The sequence below is a fragment of the Brachyhypopomus gauderio genome, unplaced genomic scaffold (genome assembly GCF_052324685.1).
Source record: "Brachyhypopomus gauderio isolate BG-103 unplaced genomic scaffold, BGAUD_0.2 sc97, whole genome shotgun sequence".
Lineage (NCBI taxonomy): Eukaryota > Metazoa > Chordata > Actinopteri > Gymnotiformes > Hypopomidae > Brachyhypopomus > Brachyhypopomus gauderio.
Genome location: NW_027506918.1, coordinates 159,400 through 175,949, shown reverse-complemented (window position 1 = coordinate 175,949; position 16,550 = coordinate 159,400). Strand labels below are relative to the sequence as shown.

Genomic DNA, 16,550 nt, shown 5'->3' with positions numbered 1-16,550 from the left:
GGCGACGGCGTTGCGGTGACGTCACGCGAGAGGCGACGGGACGGTCCTCGCGGTGACGTCATCGGTGCGCGCCCGCAGCCGGGAAAAAAAAAGGGTTTTGAAGTTGTGTGTGAATGTTCTTCCGGTGAATATCAAGAATAAGATGTTGGTGGGAACAAACGAGCGTGTGTCGCGGGTGAGAAGATAAAGACACAGTGTGAGGTAGCCGAGACGCCTTGTTATGGTTCCTCCCGTCAATGTGATGAGTTTTGGACCATTTCTAATATTTCTACGCGCCTGATTTGGGTCTGTGGCGTTAACGTTCATTACTGGACTAACAAGTGTAGAGACGGTGGTTCACGCTCATATTATTTACATATATATTAGTCTGGCAGGGGACAGACCGTGTTTAACCCCTGTCATAACACACAGCACTACTGTAAATCTGAAGACCCAACACACTCTCCTCTCCTGCAGTAGGGATGGCGGCCGCCACTAAGACGCCCCCTGGCGCCGACCCCAAGCAGCTGGAGCGCACTGGCACCGTCCGCGAGATCGGCTCTCAAGCCGTGTGGTCGCTGTCGTCGTGCAAACCTGGTGGGTCTGAATGATGGCTCTTTATTATTCATGTATGATTTAACGTTACTATTATCACCTAACCATTCAGACAGTCTTGCTCTCTCTCTCTCTCTCTCTCTCTCTCCAGGTTTTGGAGTTGATCAGCTGAGGGATGATAATCTGGAGACGTATTGGCAATCTGATGGATCTCAGCCTCACCTGGTCAACATCCAGTTCAGGTACCCATTAAACATCTATTTACACCTGTGTATCGCAGAAACTACTTCATATGTATTTGATATACAATAATACATTTCAGTAAGACACTTTCCCAATACTGGTCTTGGTGTTTGCTCAGGAGGAAGACCACGGTGAAGATGCTGTGCATTTATGCGGATTATAAATCCGACGAGAGCTACACTCCCAGCAAGATCTCGGTGAGGGTGGGGAACAACTTTCATAACTTAATGGAGATCCGGGTAAGAGTCCTCAGATTTGAACTTGATTATTTGCGTATTATTATTATCATCATCATTAGGGTTTGATGAGAACTATGTGTGTATGTGGCGCTGTGAGCAGCAGCTGGAGATGGTGGAGCCCAGTGGCTGGATCCACATCCCCCTACTGGACCTGGTGAACAACCCCATCAGGACCTTCATGATCCAGATCGCCGTGCTGGCCAACCACCAGAACGGGCGTGACACGCACATGCGCCAGATTAAAGTCTACACTCCTGTGGAGGAGAGCTCCATCGGCAAGTTCCCGCGATGCACCACGGCAGACTTCATGATGTACCGCACCATCAGGTGACCCGTCAGTAGAAGTGTGAGGTGCACGGTGCTGGGTCACAAGCGTGCCGTCTTCACCTCAGAGGCCATGGACAGTGTGGACACGCTGCTCACTCACACCCTGTAATGTTGGGACAGCTGCTTGTGATTCCTCTCAGAGAGCAAAGTGGAAATGCAGTTGAGTGATCGGTTTCAATTGGTTTTGGATTCTTTTCTGATGCCTTGTCTTGTGGCACATGTTTTGGAAGTATTGTACAGCCAATAAATGTTTCTTTTACATTACAAATGACATTGTCCTTCAATGAGGTATTAGTTTTCTTTATTAACATAAGGTTTCTAGGTGAGAACAAGGTTTGATGTTAACATACCCAAATACTGTACCACTGTTTATTATCTGAAAGCCTGAAGTACACGTGTGACTAAAACACTGCTTTTGTTGGAAGTAAATAAACAAATGAAGAACAAATGTCCAGGAATGTTCTGTGGCTGCCAGTGCTGTGATGGGCGGGGCTGCCGAAGGAGGCGGAGCGTGGCACGTGTCATGTGACCACAGGTGCGTGCCCACTGGAGCTGCAGTTCTGACACTCTCTTCAAGATGGCGCTCTAACCCTAGCACAAAATCAACCTTGCCTGCAGTCATGAACTCATTAACAGTATTTTAGTGCCTTAACTCTTTCAGTAAATGGACATAGGTGAGACTCTATGTCCATTGCCTCCATAACATTCCTGTAAGGTTTGGCAATATCCAGGATGAGATGCGTTTTAACTTGGACATAGCCGACGTGCTGTAACTAGTGTCTGTCTGACTGTCTGGTTTCCTACCCTCTCACTAATGTGTCATCCAGTGATCCTGAAGTTTCCCATCCTGACTCGGTTCTGAAGTTCTGAACAAGCTTTGAACTTCTGAAAGCTATGCAGGCTCAGGAGCCATGTCGGTCCTGCACAGACAAACATACCAGCATCCATATGGTACGAGGATCTGCTTCCCATCAGCCCAGTACACCACATCAACCCTCCTGTGCTAGAATGCAGCAACACAAGGACTTCCACACAGTATCATGTTCCTGAAGACAGTCTGTCTGCACAAAAGCACATGAACAAGGCCCTCAGAGGAGCAGTGCACCTGTTCTAGGGAGGAAAGGATGAAACGTATGCTCTGCGTTATAAGTACAGTGCATCAGTGTGCAGTATATTGGGAGAACATTAGAGACAGTCAATGAAGACGTTTCTTTCTGCATCCTGCCTCGTGTGTGTTGGACTTCCTGTGAGCTGACATAATGCGTTCTGCACACCGCGTGTGAGGGAGTGTGCATGCATCCTGTTCAGGCCGGCGGTTTCGAAGACTAGCTCTACAAAAGGCGAGAGAAAAAACGCGGTTTGGTGTAAACGCGACACTTTTAAACTTCTCATACTGAGAGTTATCACACAAAATCCATGGCAAAATACCGTGTTTACAAACATATTCTTGGTAAGTTATTCATTTGTTTATTTGTATTGGTTATGAAAAAAGTTAGTTTTAGTTAAAAATTCATCACATGCCTTTTTGTGTGTGTACTAGGCAGATTTGGAACCTTACTGGTACACTTATAGAAACTTCACAAATTTAGCACACAAATATTAATATTTACTTCATATGCATGTTAATATATATATATATTATTAATATATATTATTATATATATATATATTTCATCAAATAGGCTCTTGGTATATTTGGCTCTCATTTTCCATGACCAAGTTATCAAGTTCAGTGATGTCATAAACTACCTCCTAATGCAATAACAAAAATAACTGTTTACTGTGATATAAGATCAAATCCAGTTCACTGAAGTCTCCTGATGTCTTTATAAAAAACTATGTTTACATAAGTGCAGAAAGGACTTTACTGTCTAATAAACTTTTTTACGAATAAAAAGTACAGATGTGCACATGGTGCCCCAGACGAGAGGTGGGATTTCACATTAGTGACATCTCAAAAACCGATGGAAGATCATAGCATAGCAAAAAGAGGTGTGATTAATGTAGACCACTGTAGCCTAGAAGAGCCATGCAGGCCTGTGATAAGCCCTAAAGGCAGGTGAAAAAGCCCCTGCCTGCATTGGCAATGATGACATTACTTTAGGTTCATCACAGACGGGCCCACCCAAAGCCCCATAGGACCAGGTGGGCAGTATCCATTTATCAGAGATCTTCACGTTTCATAGGACGTGTGTGTATGTGTGTATGTGCACGTGTGTTAGGGTGGTTTGTGGTTTACTTTAATTCCTCTTTTAAAAGTATTAATAAGTTCCAGCACTTCTGCTGTGCTTTTGCGCTGCTGTAGTGGGCCTGTGTTCATTGTATTTGTTCAGTTCTGCTGTTGTGGGCCTGTGTTCATTGTATTTGTTCAGTTCTGCTGTAGTGGGCCCGTGTTCATTGTATTTGTTCAGTTCTGCTGTAGTGGGCCCGTGTTCATTGTATTTGTTCGGTTCTGCTGTAGTGGGCCCGTGTTCATTGTATTTGTTCGGTTCTGCTGTTGTGGGCCCGTGTTCATTGTATTTGTTCGGTTCTGCTGTTGTGGGCCCGTGTTCATTGTATTTGTTCAGTTCTGCTGTAGTGGGCCCGTGTTCATTGTATTTGTCCTGCTCCTCTTCCTCCCCCTTCCTCCTGCAGCGGCCCTGCTGTGCTTGTGTGTGGTAAAGAGTGAGGGGAAAACCACCCAACCCCACCCCAGCCCCACACCGTTGACCTCATCCCATGACAACATCTCCACCACTGTCCTCACGACCAGCACAAACAGTTCAGACACCACCCAAGATATCACACCCAGCATCGAGGGGACAAATGATCCTGAGAATAATACGTCCAGCGATGACGACGATTTCAGCTTCACTGAAGCCCCTAACGAGATCATTCCCAGCACTACTTCATCTAAAGGTAGGATGGCACCTGCAACGTTATTTATGTGTGCTGGGTAAGACATAAATGCAGTTAATACAAACACTCTGGAGGAAGCAGAATGTTTCGGTTTGGGTTATGAAACTTTTCATAACAGACTGACCCTAGATCAGCTCTTTTTTGCTACCATTTGAGTTCACTGTCCAATTACTGGGTTGGTGTAGGGCACGGGTGTGTTTGCAGTGTCTGAGGTGTGTGCTGCAGTCTGGTGCCTGCCTACGGTTTCTGGTGTAGGTGTTTAGGGGCTGGCCAGCACGAATGCCAACAAATACACGCTTTCACACACAACAACAAAGCGAGCTGGCCTCTGTACATAGGGTTGATCAAAGTTCTCCATTCCACTCTTACTGGCAAGATGAGTGTGCAATAGATTGGTAGATTCCTGTCAGGCTAGCGTCTAGGCTAAATTTACATTTAGGGATTTCCTTCTCTGGTTACATCATGGCTGGTACATCTTATTAAATGTCTTAAAATTCTTTAAGAAAATGAACACATTTTGACCACAAGCTGTTACTCCCAGAGTAGCTATTATGCATCATTTTAACCAGAATGTCAGAACAACGGTTTCTATGGTTTTACCTCTAATTCAAAAGCACTGAAAACTACTGTGGAGTGGCTGAATTGCATGTTTTTAACTTTAGACTTTTTTGAGTTCTTTATTATTTCTGCACAAGAAACATATTCGATTGGTCCAGCGTGTACAGTCCTGTAGATGGTGTGCAGTTGTGGTGTGATGGTAGAGGCGGTTGCAATGTCTACCACTTCCTGGGCTACAGAACGACTGTAGAAAACTTTCAGGTCAAATGTTTGGGAAACAATGATCATCTACAAATTATTTTTTTTGTTCTGCTTCACCAGTATGTAAATGACTCTGATAAACATTTACAACGTTCATTGTTCAAAATGATCATTGTTGGGGCTGTCAGAGTGGGGTGTGTGTGTGTGTGTGTGTGTGTGTGTGTGAAAGAGAGAGAGAGAGAGAGAGAGAGAGAGAGAGGGGGAGAGAGAGGCACATTAACAGGCCCCTCACATTCAGTAGATCACAGCAGCACACATGACTATGACTTTAGTTGGTATCCTAGTTCACTTCAGTAACAATCTGAAGACTCTCAGTGGCCCTGATGCTTACCTAGAAATCTTAAAATGGACTTTAAATAAACAAACAAATGGTGTGATGGGGTCTCTCAGCTGAGTTAGGGGTCAACACTGTAGGGTAGGGTCAACACTGAAGTGTAGGGGTTAACACTGTAGTGTAGGGGTGTACACTTTACTGGTCTACACTGTAGTGTAGTGGTATACACTTTACTGGTCTACACTGTATGGGTGCACACTTTACTAGTCTATGTAGTGTAGGGGTGTACACTTTACTGGTCTACACTGTAGTGTAGGGGTGTACTGGTCTACACTAATGTGACTGTTCCTTTGTGTTTCAGAGGTGACTACTGAAAAAAAAGATTCAAACGGTGAGAAGGTTCTGCACACTAGCAGCTGGTCCACACAGCAGACTCACCCACACTACCAGTGATCTCATTTACACACTTCTGTTTGTTTGGGGATTTTCTTCCCTAAACATAACAGTGAAGTTTACACTTTTCTGGTCTATACTGTAGTGTAGTGGTGAACACTTTACTGGAATATACTGTAGTGTAGTGGTGAACACATTACTGGAATATACTGTAGTGTAGTTGTGAACTTTACTGGTCTGCACTGTAGTGCTATACACTACTGCTCTACACTGAAGCAGTTTATACTTTACTGGTCTACACTGAAGTGTAGTGCTGTACCCTCTACTGGTCTACACTGTAGTGTAGTGGTGCACACTTTACTGGTCTATACTGTAGTGTAGTGGTGTACAATTTACTGGTCTACACTGTAGTGTAGTGGTGCACACTTTACTGGTCTACACTGTAGCGTAGTGGTGTACAATTTACTGGTCTACACTGTAGCGTAGTGGTGTACACTTTACTGGTCTACATTGTAGCATAGTGCTGTACAGTTTACTGGTCTACACTGTAGTGTAGTGCTATACACTACTGGTCTACACTGAAGCATAGTTTACACTTTACTGGTCTACACTGAAGCGTAGTGCTGCACCCTTTACCAGTCTACATTGTAGTGTAGAGCTGTACACTTTACTGGTTTATACTGTAGTGTAGTGTTGTACACTTTACTGGTCTACACTGTAGCGTACTGGTGTACACTTTATTGGTCTACATTGTAGCGTAGTGCTGTACACTTTACTGGTCTACACTGTAGAGTAGTGATGTACACTTTACTGGTCTACACTATAGTGTAGTGGTCTACACTTTACTGGTCTACACTAACATGACTGTCCCTTTGTGTTTCAGTTGTGGATGAAAAAAACGGTTCAACAGCAATAGGTGAGAAGGTTCTGCACACCAGCAGCTGGTCCACACAGCAGACTACCCAGACTACCAGTGATCTCATTTACACACTTTTGTTTTTCCCTAAACATAACAGTGACGTGTACACTTTAATGGAGTATACTGTACTGGAGTATACTGTAGTGTAGTGGTGAAAACTATTGGTCTACATTGAAGCATAGTTTACACTTTACTGATCTACACTGAAGTGTAATGCTGTACAATTTACTGGTCTACATTGTAGTGTATGGGTTTACACTTTACTGGTCTACACTAGTGTAGTGGTGTACACACTTTACTTATCTACACTGTAGTGTAGGGTGTACACTTTATTGGTCTACACTAGTGTAGTGGTGTACACTTTATTGGTCTACACTGTATGGGTGCACACTTTACTAGTCTATGTAGTGTAGGGGTGTACACTTTACTGGTCTACACTGTAGTGTAGGGGTGTACTGGTCTACACTAATGTGACTGTTCCTTTGTGTTTCAGAGGTGACTACTGAAAAAAAAGATTCAAAAGGTGAGAAGGTTCTGCACACTAGCAGCTGGTCCACACAGCAGACTCACCCACACTACCAGTGATCTCATTTACACACTTCTGTTTGTTTGGGGATTTTCTTCCCTAAACATAACAGTGAAGTTTACACTTTTCTGGTCTATACTGTAGTGTAGTGGTGAACACTTTACTGGAATATACTGTAGTGTAGTGGTGAACACATTACTGGAATATACTGTAGTGTAGTTGTGAACTTTACTGGTCTGCACTGTAGTGCTATACACTACTGCTCTACACTGAAGCAGTTTATACTTTACTGGTCTACACTGAAGTGTAGTGCTGTACCCTCTACTGGTCTACACTGTAGTGTAGTGGTGCACACTTTACTGGTCTATACTGTAGTGTAGTGGTGTACAATTTACTGGTCTACACTGTAGTGTAGTGGTGCACACTTTACTGGTCTACACTGTAGCGTAGTGGTGTACAATTTACTGGTCTACACTGTAGCGTAGTGGTGTACACTTTACTGGTCTACATTGTAGCATAGTGCTGTACAGTTTACTGGTCTACACTGTAGTGTAGTGCTATACACTACTGGTCTACACTGAAGCATAGTTTACACTTTACTGGTCTACACTGAAGCGTAGTGCTGCACCCTTTACCAGTCTACATTGTAGTGTAGAGCTGTACACTTTACTGGTTTATACTGTAGTGTAGTGTTGTACACTTTACTGGTCTACACTGTAGAGTAGTGATGTACACTTTACTGGTCTACACTATAGTGTAGTGGTCTACACTTTACTGGTCTACACTAACATGACTGTCCCTTTGTGTTTCAGTTGTGGATGAAAAAAACGGTTCAACAGCAATAGGTGAGAAGGTTCTGCACACCAGCAGCTGGTCCACACAGCAGACTACCCACACTACCAGTGATCTCATTTACACACTTTTGTTTTTCCCTAAACATAACAGTGACGTGTACACTTTAATGGAGTATACTGTACTGGAGTATACTGTAGTGTAGTGGTGAAAACTACTGGTCTACATTGAAGCATAGTTTACACTTTACTGATCTACACTGAAGTGTAATGCTGTACAATTTACTGGTCTACATTGTAGTGTATGGGTTTACACTTTACTGGTCTACACTAGTGTAGTGGTGTACACACTTTACTTATCTACACTGTAGTGTAGGGTGTACACTTTATTGGTCTACACTAGTGTAGTGGTGTACACTTTATTGGTCTACACTGTAGCGTAGTGGTGAAAACTACTGGTCTACATTGAAGCATAGTTTACACTTTACTGATCTACACTGAAGTGTAATGCTGTACAATTTACTGGTCTACATTGTAGTGTATGGGTTTACACTTTACTGGTCTACACTAGTGTAGTGGTGTACACACTTTACTTATCTACACTGTAGTGTAGGGTGTACACTTTATTGGTCTACACTAGTGTAGTGGTGTACACTTTATTGGTCTACACTGTAGCGTAGTGGTGTACACTTTACTGCTCTACACTGTAGCGTAGTGGTGTACACTTTAATGGTCTACACTGTAGCGTAATGTACACCTTACTGGTCTACACTGTAGTGTAGGGGTGTACACTTTACTGGTCTACACTGTAGCGTAGTGGTGTACACTTTACTGGTCTACACTGTAGTGTAGGGGTGTACACTTTACTGGTCTACACTGTAGCGTAGTGGTGTACACTTTACTGGTCTACACTGTAGCGTAGTGGTGTACACTTTACTGGTCTACACTGTAGTGTAGGAGTGTGGCGAACGAGAATTGTTAACCGGGGGGTTGGCGAACGAAAATTGTTGACGTTGTTGAGGCCGTATACTCCAGCGCTCGGAATCTAGCACTAGGACCCTGGAGCGGTTATTTTCTGCATGGTCCTAGCGCTAGATTCGGCAAAGTTCACATTGCGCCAGAACAACTGACTTAACAACACACACTTATAATAATTTAATGCCTCCCCTCATAACATTCCAGACATTTTAAGACATTTTTAGGCCTTGAATATGGAAAACTAAATTTAAGACATTTTAAGACTTTTTAAGGACCCGCGGGTACCCTGTGTAGCGTAGGGGTGTACACTTTACTGGTCTACACTGTAGCGTAGTGGTGTACACTTTACTGGTCTACACTGTAGTGTAGTGGTGTACACTTTACTGGTCTACACTGTAGTGTAGGGGTGTACACTTTTCTGGTCTACACTGTAGTGTAGGGGTGTACACCTTACTGGTCTACACTGTAGCGTAGTGGTGTACACTTTACTGGTCTACACTGTAGTGTAGGGGTGTACACTTTACTGGTCTACACTGTAGTGTAGGGGTGTACACCTTACTGGTCTACACTGTAGCGTAGTGGTGTACACTTTACTGGTCTACACTGTAGTGTAGGGGTATACACTTTACTGGTCTACACTGTAGTGTAGGGGTGTACACCTTACTGGTCTACACTGTAGTGTAGGGGTGTACACCTTACTGGTCTACACTGTAGTGTAGGGGTGTACACCTTACTGGTCTACACTGTAGTGTAGGGGTGTACACCTTACTGGTCTACACTGTAGTGTAGGGGTGTACACTTTACTGGTCTACACTGTAGTGTAGGGGTGTACACTTTACTGGTCTACACTGTAGCGTAGTGGTGTACACTTTACTGGTCTACACTGTAGTGTAGGGGTGTACACTTTACTGGTCTACACTGTAGTGTAGGGGTGTACACCTTACTGGTCTATACTACCGTGACTGTTCTTTTGTGTTTCAGTGGTGGATCGTGACAACAAGGGTTCAACAGCAACAGGTGAGAAGATTCTACACACCAGCAGCTGGTCCACACAGCAGACTCACCCACACTGCCAGTGTTCTCATTTACACACTTCTGTTTGTTTAGGGATTGTTTTTCTTATCCTCATCCTGATCTTCATCATCATTCTTGTCATCATTCTCTACATTCTTTGGAAGAAAGGACGGGTGAGTAAACGCCACTCAACCGAAAGGCCACAGCACGCAGTGAATCATAGAATACGCATGAATACTGAATTTATTCAAATGTATTTATCTCTAGTTTTGTAAATGTGATAGTTTGCAACTCTTTTGTTTTCTTGACTACATAGGTCTATCAATGCCATAAGCATCATCACCTAAAGAATGACCACCACCTAAATGCCTGCAGTTTCCCCATAGGCACTGTTGTTCTTACTGGAATGGAAGCTTGCTGAAAACGCTTTTTTTTGTAATTTCAGTTCTGTTTAAATGACCTTTTCTTTCCTAAAAGGCAGTAAGGCACAAGGCGTGTTCTCACACAGTACGCTTCGCCTGTGCTAGCCTGGTGTCACAACCCTTGGGATGTCGGTGTTGCTACATGCTGGCTGATGTGTGTGTGTGTGTGTGTGTGTGTGTGTGTGTGTGTGTGTGTGTGTGTGTGTGTGTGTGTGTGTGTGTGTGTGTGTGCAGAGCTACTCCTTTGACCTGACCTATCATGCCAATGACCATGACACTCCGCTGCGCAGCATGGAACAGGGGGGCACCTTTGAGCAATCCATCAAAGGCAAGACAACTCAGTTCCACCCATAATGATATTATTTATTCATGATTTATGAATAAGGACGTTCTCCATTCCACAATACCAACTAGTTTGATCCCCTCTGCCTGACTGTAACTGGGTCACCTCTGTATCGCTGACATTAACGCTGTTGGATGAAACGTGTAATGATATTAAAACCCCTTATGTTGCTTCCTTGTTCAGAATCAGAGGCAGTTCAAGACTACATTCAGGATGAAAAGCCCCAGGAAGGCAGTCCAGTAGCCAATGGGCACGCAGTGGAAACGGATCCCAAACATGGAGATACTGAACAAACCTCCTCATCTGGTGATGACGCGTATACCATCCAGAGATGTGATCTTTAAAAATCGATCAATTCTTTTGATTGGATACACATCATTAGTTTATTAGAATGTGCTGATAGTAGATCAATACACACCTTTTCCTGCTTACTTCTTTACGGCATGTGATGCCTTCAGAAACTTGAAGGGTGTTTCTATCATTTGCCTCTCTACACTACAGATGTAATTGCATCATTGAATCTTCTAGAAGAAGACAGCTTCTTGTCCGACACTAGTCTGACTCCACCCATGAAGAAGGTGGAGTTTAATCTGGACCTAGATCTGATTGGCAGAGAATCTGAACTGGCATCTTCAGCTCCAGATGACACTAGTGAATCACAACAAAACGAAAACAACAACAACGTCACAAATGCTGGTCTGTATCACTAAACATCCTATTTTACATCAGCCACATGAATAGTTCATTAGAACCACTAGCACTACTATGCCATTAAAAATGCGAATATGCTTATAAAGCATATTTTAGAATATTATGCATGTGATACACATACATGTGATACACGTAAATTCAGTTTGAAGTGAGGTTTTTTATATTGATTTGTGTATGCAAACATATCTGTTAATTAGGCAAACATGCATGCAAATATGTAAATGTGTGTAGTTGCGATCTTTAAGACTGTGACAGTATTTAATGTTATGCATCATGTATGTCTTTTGTGTGTTACAGGGAATGATATGGATGTCTTCACTGAAATTAATTTGGATGAGGCACAGTAACACAGACATATGTACACACAAACGTGCTCACACATTCACGTACATGCCTCCCGTTTATCTGGACAGATCTGTGCTGTTCTAGACATTTTCTCTACCAAGAGGCTAACATGTTTTATCAGTCTAACATATATACACAGGTTGTACAGGTTAAATTTTTGGAGTATTTGTAATTCTACTTTGTTTCTTTTTGTACTTTTAATAACAGTTATGGTGTTATAAATAAGAGTGAAATGAATCAAATAAATATTGATCGTGATTAATGCACATGAGGGTGTTTGTGCTTTTACAACATTAATGATGCAATTACATCACCACCCCAATCTTCAGACATTTAGTAAACAGGACAAGGGGGTTTAGTATTTAAGGTCTACCTTTCTCCACAGAGAACAGTGACACCACAGAGGAAGGGTCTCTACAGGGAAGACCATCTTCTTACTTTTTAACTACTTTTCAGATTGTGTTTATTGCTATCCTGAGCTGTCTGTGTAATTCAGATTGTGTTTATTGCTATTCTGAGTTGTATATGTAATTGTTGAGTAGACGGCATATATTATGGACTATCAGAAAAAGCCAAGGCCTGACCCTGGATCTGTTATACAAGCTAACAACAGATGCTCAGTGGCTCTGGACCCACCTTGGTGCTGTGATTCGACCCGGTTCTGGACAATGGCCCACTGTACCAGAGATTCGGGATGTTCTCCCCAAAGAAACGGCCATGTTTTAGGACAGAGGAGGTGGAACATTTTCATTTAGGCTCTCACAGTGCTGGGACAGACACTGAAACGCTACAGCTGAGGTGTGACACTCAGACTGACACCATTGCGCTTCCGTTCACCTTGTGGGTGACTGCAACCCCAAATGCACCAACGGTCACGACCATAAAGCAGCTCTTAGCTGCACATCAAAGTGACAGTTACAGTGATCGATTATTGTAGTCTTACCCAGTGTCTTGCAGTTGCATGTGATGAAGGTGCCTGGAGATGTGTGTTACCTGCCCTGTAGGGTTGGAGGTGTGTTACCTGCCCTGTAGGGCCTGGAGGTTCCAGGTGTGGATCAGTCGTACATTATCGGTCTCTCCCAGCATCAGCCAAGCTGAGCTCAACCAGCACAACAGCTTTTCCTATTAGGCAAGACAACTTTACTTATAAAGCACCTTTCATACACGTACACACAAAATGCTTTACACAGGAAAAGAAGAAACTTATGACCTGAGATTATTACCTCAAGGTCATTGATGGGGAGGAAAAAAAACACACACACACACACACACGCGCGCACACACACACACACACACACACACTGTACATGTTAAAACACTGATTCTGCCATTATTTGAACCAGACAGAAAAACTGTTGTTATCTGACTCATCATTAATCCCTTTAATGAGATAAGTGATATTATAAATATTAAATAAACAGTTAAACAGTTATACACCCCTAGGTTTAAACAGCAGGAGCTGTGAGTTACAACTGCTTCCTGTTTGTATCTTTTTCTCTCTCGCTCTCCCTCTCACTCTCTCCCTCTCTCTCTGTTGTTTTCTTTTCTCTGAGGTTTCTCCCTCTCCTTTTCTTTCTCTTTTGCTGTCAGATGACATGCACCCCCACACACATTTCAAGTTATTTTTCAAATAATTTTCTAACTACATTATATGAATGACATTTCAAACAAAATGAAAAAAAAAAAAAAAAAAAAAAATATTATATATATATATATATATATATATATATATATATATATATATCCAAAGAGCTGTAAATGTAATATTAAATGCATGTACATTCAGCTGTATTTTCAGTCCTTCGGAAACGCCCCCTGTCGAGAGGGACGCTATCTCACACTGTAATTGCACTGTTACAAGCAGGCAGTAGGCCAGGCTCCGCCCCCAGCACCATGCTCTCCTTCTCTGAGTATCTCCTGGTCACAGGGCCACAGCGCCCCCTGGCTGTTCCACAGAGGAGAACGCGACAGTGAGTATTGCCTCCTCATCATTGAACACTCACTGACAATTGTATGAATGCCGAGACATGCTGACGTCGGCCAATGGTGGCGGGGTGGGGGCGGAGCATCCAAGCATTCGCGTCGTCATCCTGTCACACCGTGATGATGTGGAGTGTCCCTGAGTGTCTGCCAATAAATGGACACTGCCTTGTGCTCTGTTTATGTGTCAGTCCGTCAGTCAGTCAGAAAGAACTCTTTGATCTGACCTTTCTCACCCAACTACAGACATATCTACCCATTTATGCTTTTTCTTACGAGTCCTCTACCCATAACATATTTGCTTGTGTTGGTCATTCATCTAACACCCCACCCTCCTGCTGGTGTGGACTACACTGCATTGGTTATGTGTCTGGTGTAACCACAGCAGTGAGGAAGATTCTGATTCTGGATGATCTGGCCGGTCCTGTGTCGGAGAGGGCAGAACAATTCAAGCTGGTTTGGACTACAAATGTGACATTGGGATACAATCAGTGGTGGACTTGAGTTACTTGAGTTAAAGTACAGATACCCTAGGTAAAACATTACTCCAGTACAAGTATAAGTCCTCCCTTTAATCCTCTACTTGAGTTAAAGTACAGATACCCAAGGTAAAACATTACTCCAGTACAAGTATAAGTCATCCCTTTAATCCTCTACTTGAGTTAAAGTACAAGTACTTCAAATGTACTTAAATAAAAGTAAAGGTAAAGGCTCTAATGTTTAGCACCATACTCTGCATGTAAAACCTGTCAAAATAAAATTTGTTTCCTAAGTTAAAGTGCTATGTTCAGATGTTTATTATTTCACCTCGATGCATTTAGCTAGCTGGAAGATCCAATGAACTGTGTTAAAACCATTCAATGGTTAAAACACATAACTAGCTAGCTAGTTCACTTAGCTTACAGAGTGCGTTGCTAAGACAGTTTTTTGTGTGTACTAGCAGTAGCCTACTTAGCTAGCTAGCTAGCTAACTAACAATGTGTAAGGGAATTTGTGATTTACTGTCTGTGACCCTCAGACAGTACACCCTGACATTCAGTTCACTCCCTTATCTGTGTCTGCTCAGTTAGAACCTCTCTCTCTCTCTCTCTCTCTCTCTGTCTTTCTCTCTCACCCTGTACTTTTCCACTACCCCTAGATTCAGTCTACTGTGCCTCCTCTCCTGATAAGAACATCAATCATACATATGTTTTATTATTCTTACCCAATTGTGTTGAAAATCTTCTTCGTTCTGTATTTAACTACATGTATTACTATTAAACTCTAGGAACTCTTTCCAGACACCCGTGTGTTGTGAATCTGTTCTCCAGGATCCAGCTACCGAACTCTGAGGGCTGTACAAATTTATAATCCAAATTATGAACCCTGATGGTTTTGGTCTATGTATGAAAGATGACTCCAAAATAAATAATCTTCACACAATGTATACAATGCTTATTTTAACATACACAAACAAACCCGTTTGATACAAGATATTGTTGAGTTCTCATTAAAGAAAATGAGCAGCAGGCCTATGAAAACAGCTCAGCTCTGCGTGTTTCCTTAGATTAGATGGGGAATTCTTATAAGACAATCTTATGGGACTGAGGCTGGCAGAAAAGGCCCTTTTAAACGAAGGAGTAATTTTTCTTTCCACCACTTCAAATAATTTCTCTTAGATCATAAGGCCCTGGGTTTAGTGTCGAGTTACAGTTTCTTCATTTTTATGTGGGGATCTGCGCGCTGCCGTTGAACCGAACGCTGATTAGTGCGCGCGCTTCCCGCTTCTTTCGTTTTGCTTTACTAACACACGCGCCTGAAGGAACGACCGATCTCACATAATGTAGTGGAGTAAAAAGTAAAAGATTAGACTTAGAAATGTAATGGAGTTAAAGTAAAAACTCGTAAAGAAACAAAAAAAGTAAAGAAACAAACAAAAATTTGCTTAAGTACAGTAATGAATTACATTTACTTCGTTACCACCGTCTATTAAACTCCCACTTGTTACAAATGAGGTATAGTCCACATTATGTATGTGATCTACAATGCAACATTTATTTAAACAATATTATGGTCAATATTATGGTCATGCGTGCATGGACGTAATTTTGATTATGGGATGGGATGCACTATGCCAGACGTACTCAACTGGCGGACCGCGGTCCGGATCCGGACCCGAACGCAGTCCTGTCCGGACCCAATCTCATTCCTGATTAACTGGATACGGACAAAAAAAAACATATTTATAATTTATGACGGGAGAATTCATTTTAAACCGGAGCATTTATTGAAAAAACACTCCGTCACGAGTGTTACGTTCAACGCCCCCCCCGCACAACAATTTACGTTCACCAACCCCGCACCTCAGGTCACAGTTATCTGCCAAAATTGGACCGCGGAAAAATTTAGTTGAGTACCCCTGCACTATGCGGAGAGGCCAGACACTGACCTGTCAGTCATTACCTCTCAGCCAGGTAGAACCACGCCTTTCTTCTCTCTCATCCCAAACTGTTTCAATTATACTTTAAACTTTTTTTTTTGCTTCACAAAATGGGTGTAGGGTCGTCCTGGTCAAGGACAGCAGGGTTTCTACGAGGACAATATAAGGACATTACGAGACTATGAGAACAAGGGCAAGTCCTTGGACTCCCCAACAGCCAATCAGCAGTGACGATATTTCCAGGGATACAGAGTCGGGTAAAGGTTTCAGATCTCAGAGACAGTGAGTTTCATTTTGATATTGGTAAATAGGTTAATAATTGGCCATGGTCCCTTACTGAAATGTTTCAAATATTGTACCAGGAAGCCTGACTTA

The 16,550-nt window shown here is 42.7% G+C and overlaps 2 protein-coding genes across 2 annotated transcripts; both read left to right on the top strand.

Annotated features, from left to right (window-relative positions):
* The first annotated feature begins 30 nt into the window (after nt 1–30).
* On the top strand, nt 31–1,764 carry LOC143496583 (anaphase-promoting complex subunit 10). The gene is made up of 5 exons (XM_076992759.1): nt 31–201; nt 457–576; nt 686–776; nt 896–1,016; nt 1,117–1,764. Exons 2-5 carry the CDS (start codon nt 462–464, stop codon nt 1,345–1,347), a joined length of 558 nt encoding a protein of 185 aa, XP_076848874.1. The 5' UTR covers nt 31–201; nt 457–461; the 3' UTR covers nt 1,348–1,764.
* Nucleotides 1,765–2,594: 830 nt separating this feature from the next.
* On the top strand, nt 2,595–12,042 carry LOC143496624 (uncharacterized). The gene is made up of 12 exons (XM_076992805.1): nt 2,595–2,793; nt 3,978–4,241; nt 5,696–5,725; nt 6,611–6,643; nt 7,140–7,169; nt 7,985–8,017; nt 9,923–9,958; nt 10,049–10,128; nt 10,612–10,705; nt 10,904–11,026; nt 11,222–11,416; nt 11,729–12,042. Exons 1-12 carry the CDS (start codon nt 2,760–2,762, stop codon nt 11,776–11,778), a joined length of 1,002 nt encoding a protein of 333 aa, XP_076848920.1. The 5' UTR covers nt 2,595–2,759; the 3' UTR covers nt 11,779–12,042.
* Nucleotides 12,043–16,550: the final 4,508 nt, after the last annotated feature.

Coding starts and splice junctions, on each gene's coding strand:
- LOC143496583 (XM_076992759.1), top strand. CDS start 462: ATGGCGGCCGCCACTAAGACGCCCCCTGGCGCCGACCCCAAGCAGCTG. Junction 777..895: donor CTGGTCAACATCCAGTTCAG/GTACCCATTAAA, acceptor GTGTTTGCTCAG/GAGGAAGACCACGGTGAAGA. Junction 1,017..1,116: donor ATAACTTAATGGAGATCCGG/GTAAGAGTCCTC, acceptor CGCTGTGAGCAG/CAGCTGGAGATGGTGGAGCC.
- LOC143496624 (XM_076992805.1), top strand. CDS start 2,760: ATGGCAAAATACCGTGTTTACAAACATATTCTTG. Junction 10,129..10,611: donor TTCTTTGGAAGAAAGGACGG/GTGAGTAAACGC, acceptor GTGTGTGTGCAG/AGCTACTCCTTTGACCTGAC. Junction 10,706..10,903: donor CTTTGAGCAATCCATCAAAG/GCAAGACAACTC, acceptor TTCCTTGTTCAG/AATCAGAGGCAGTTCAAGAC.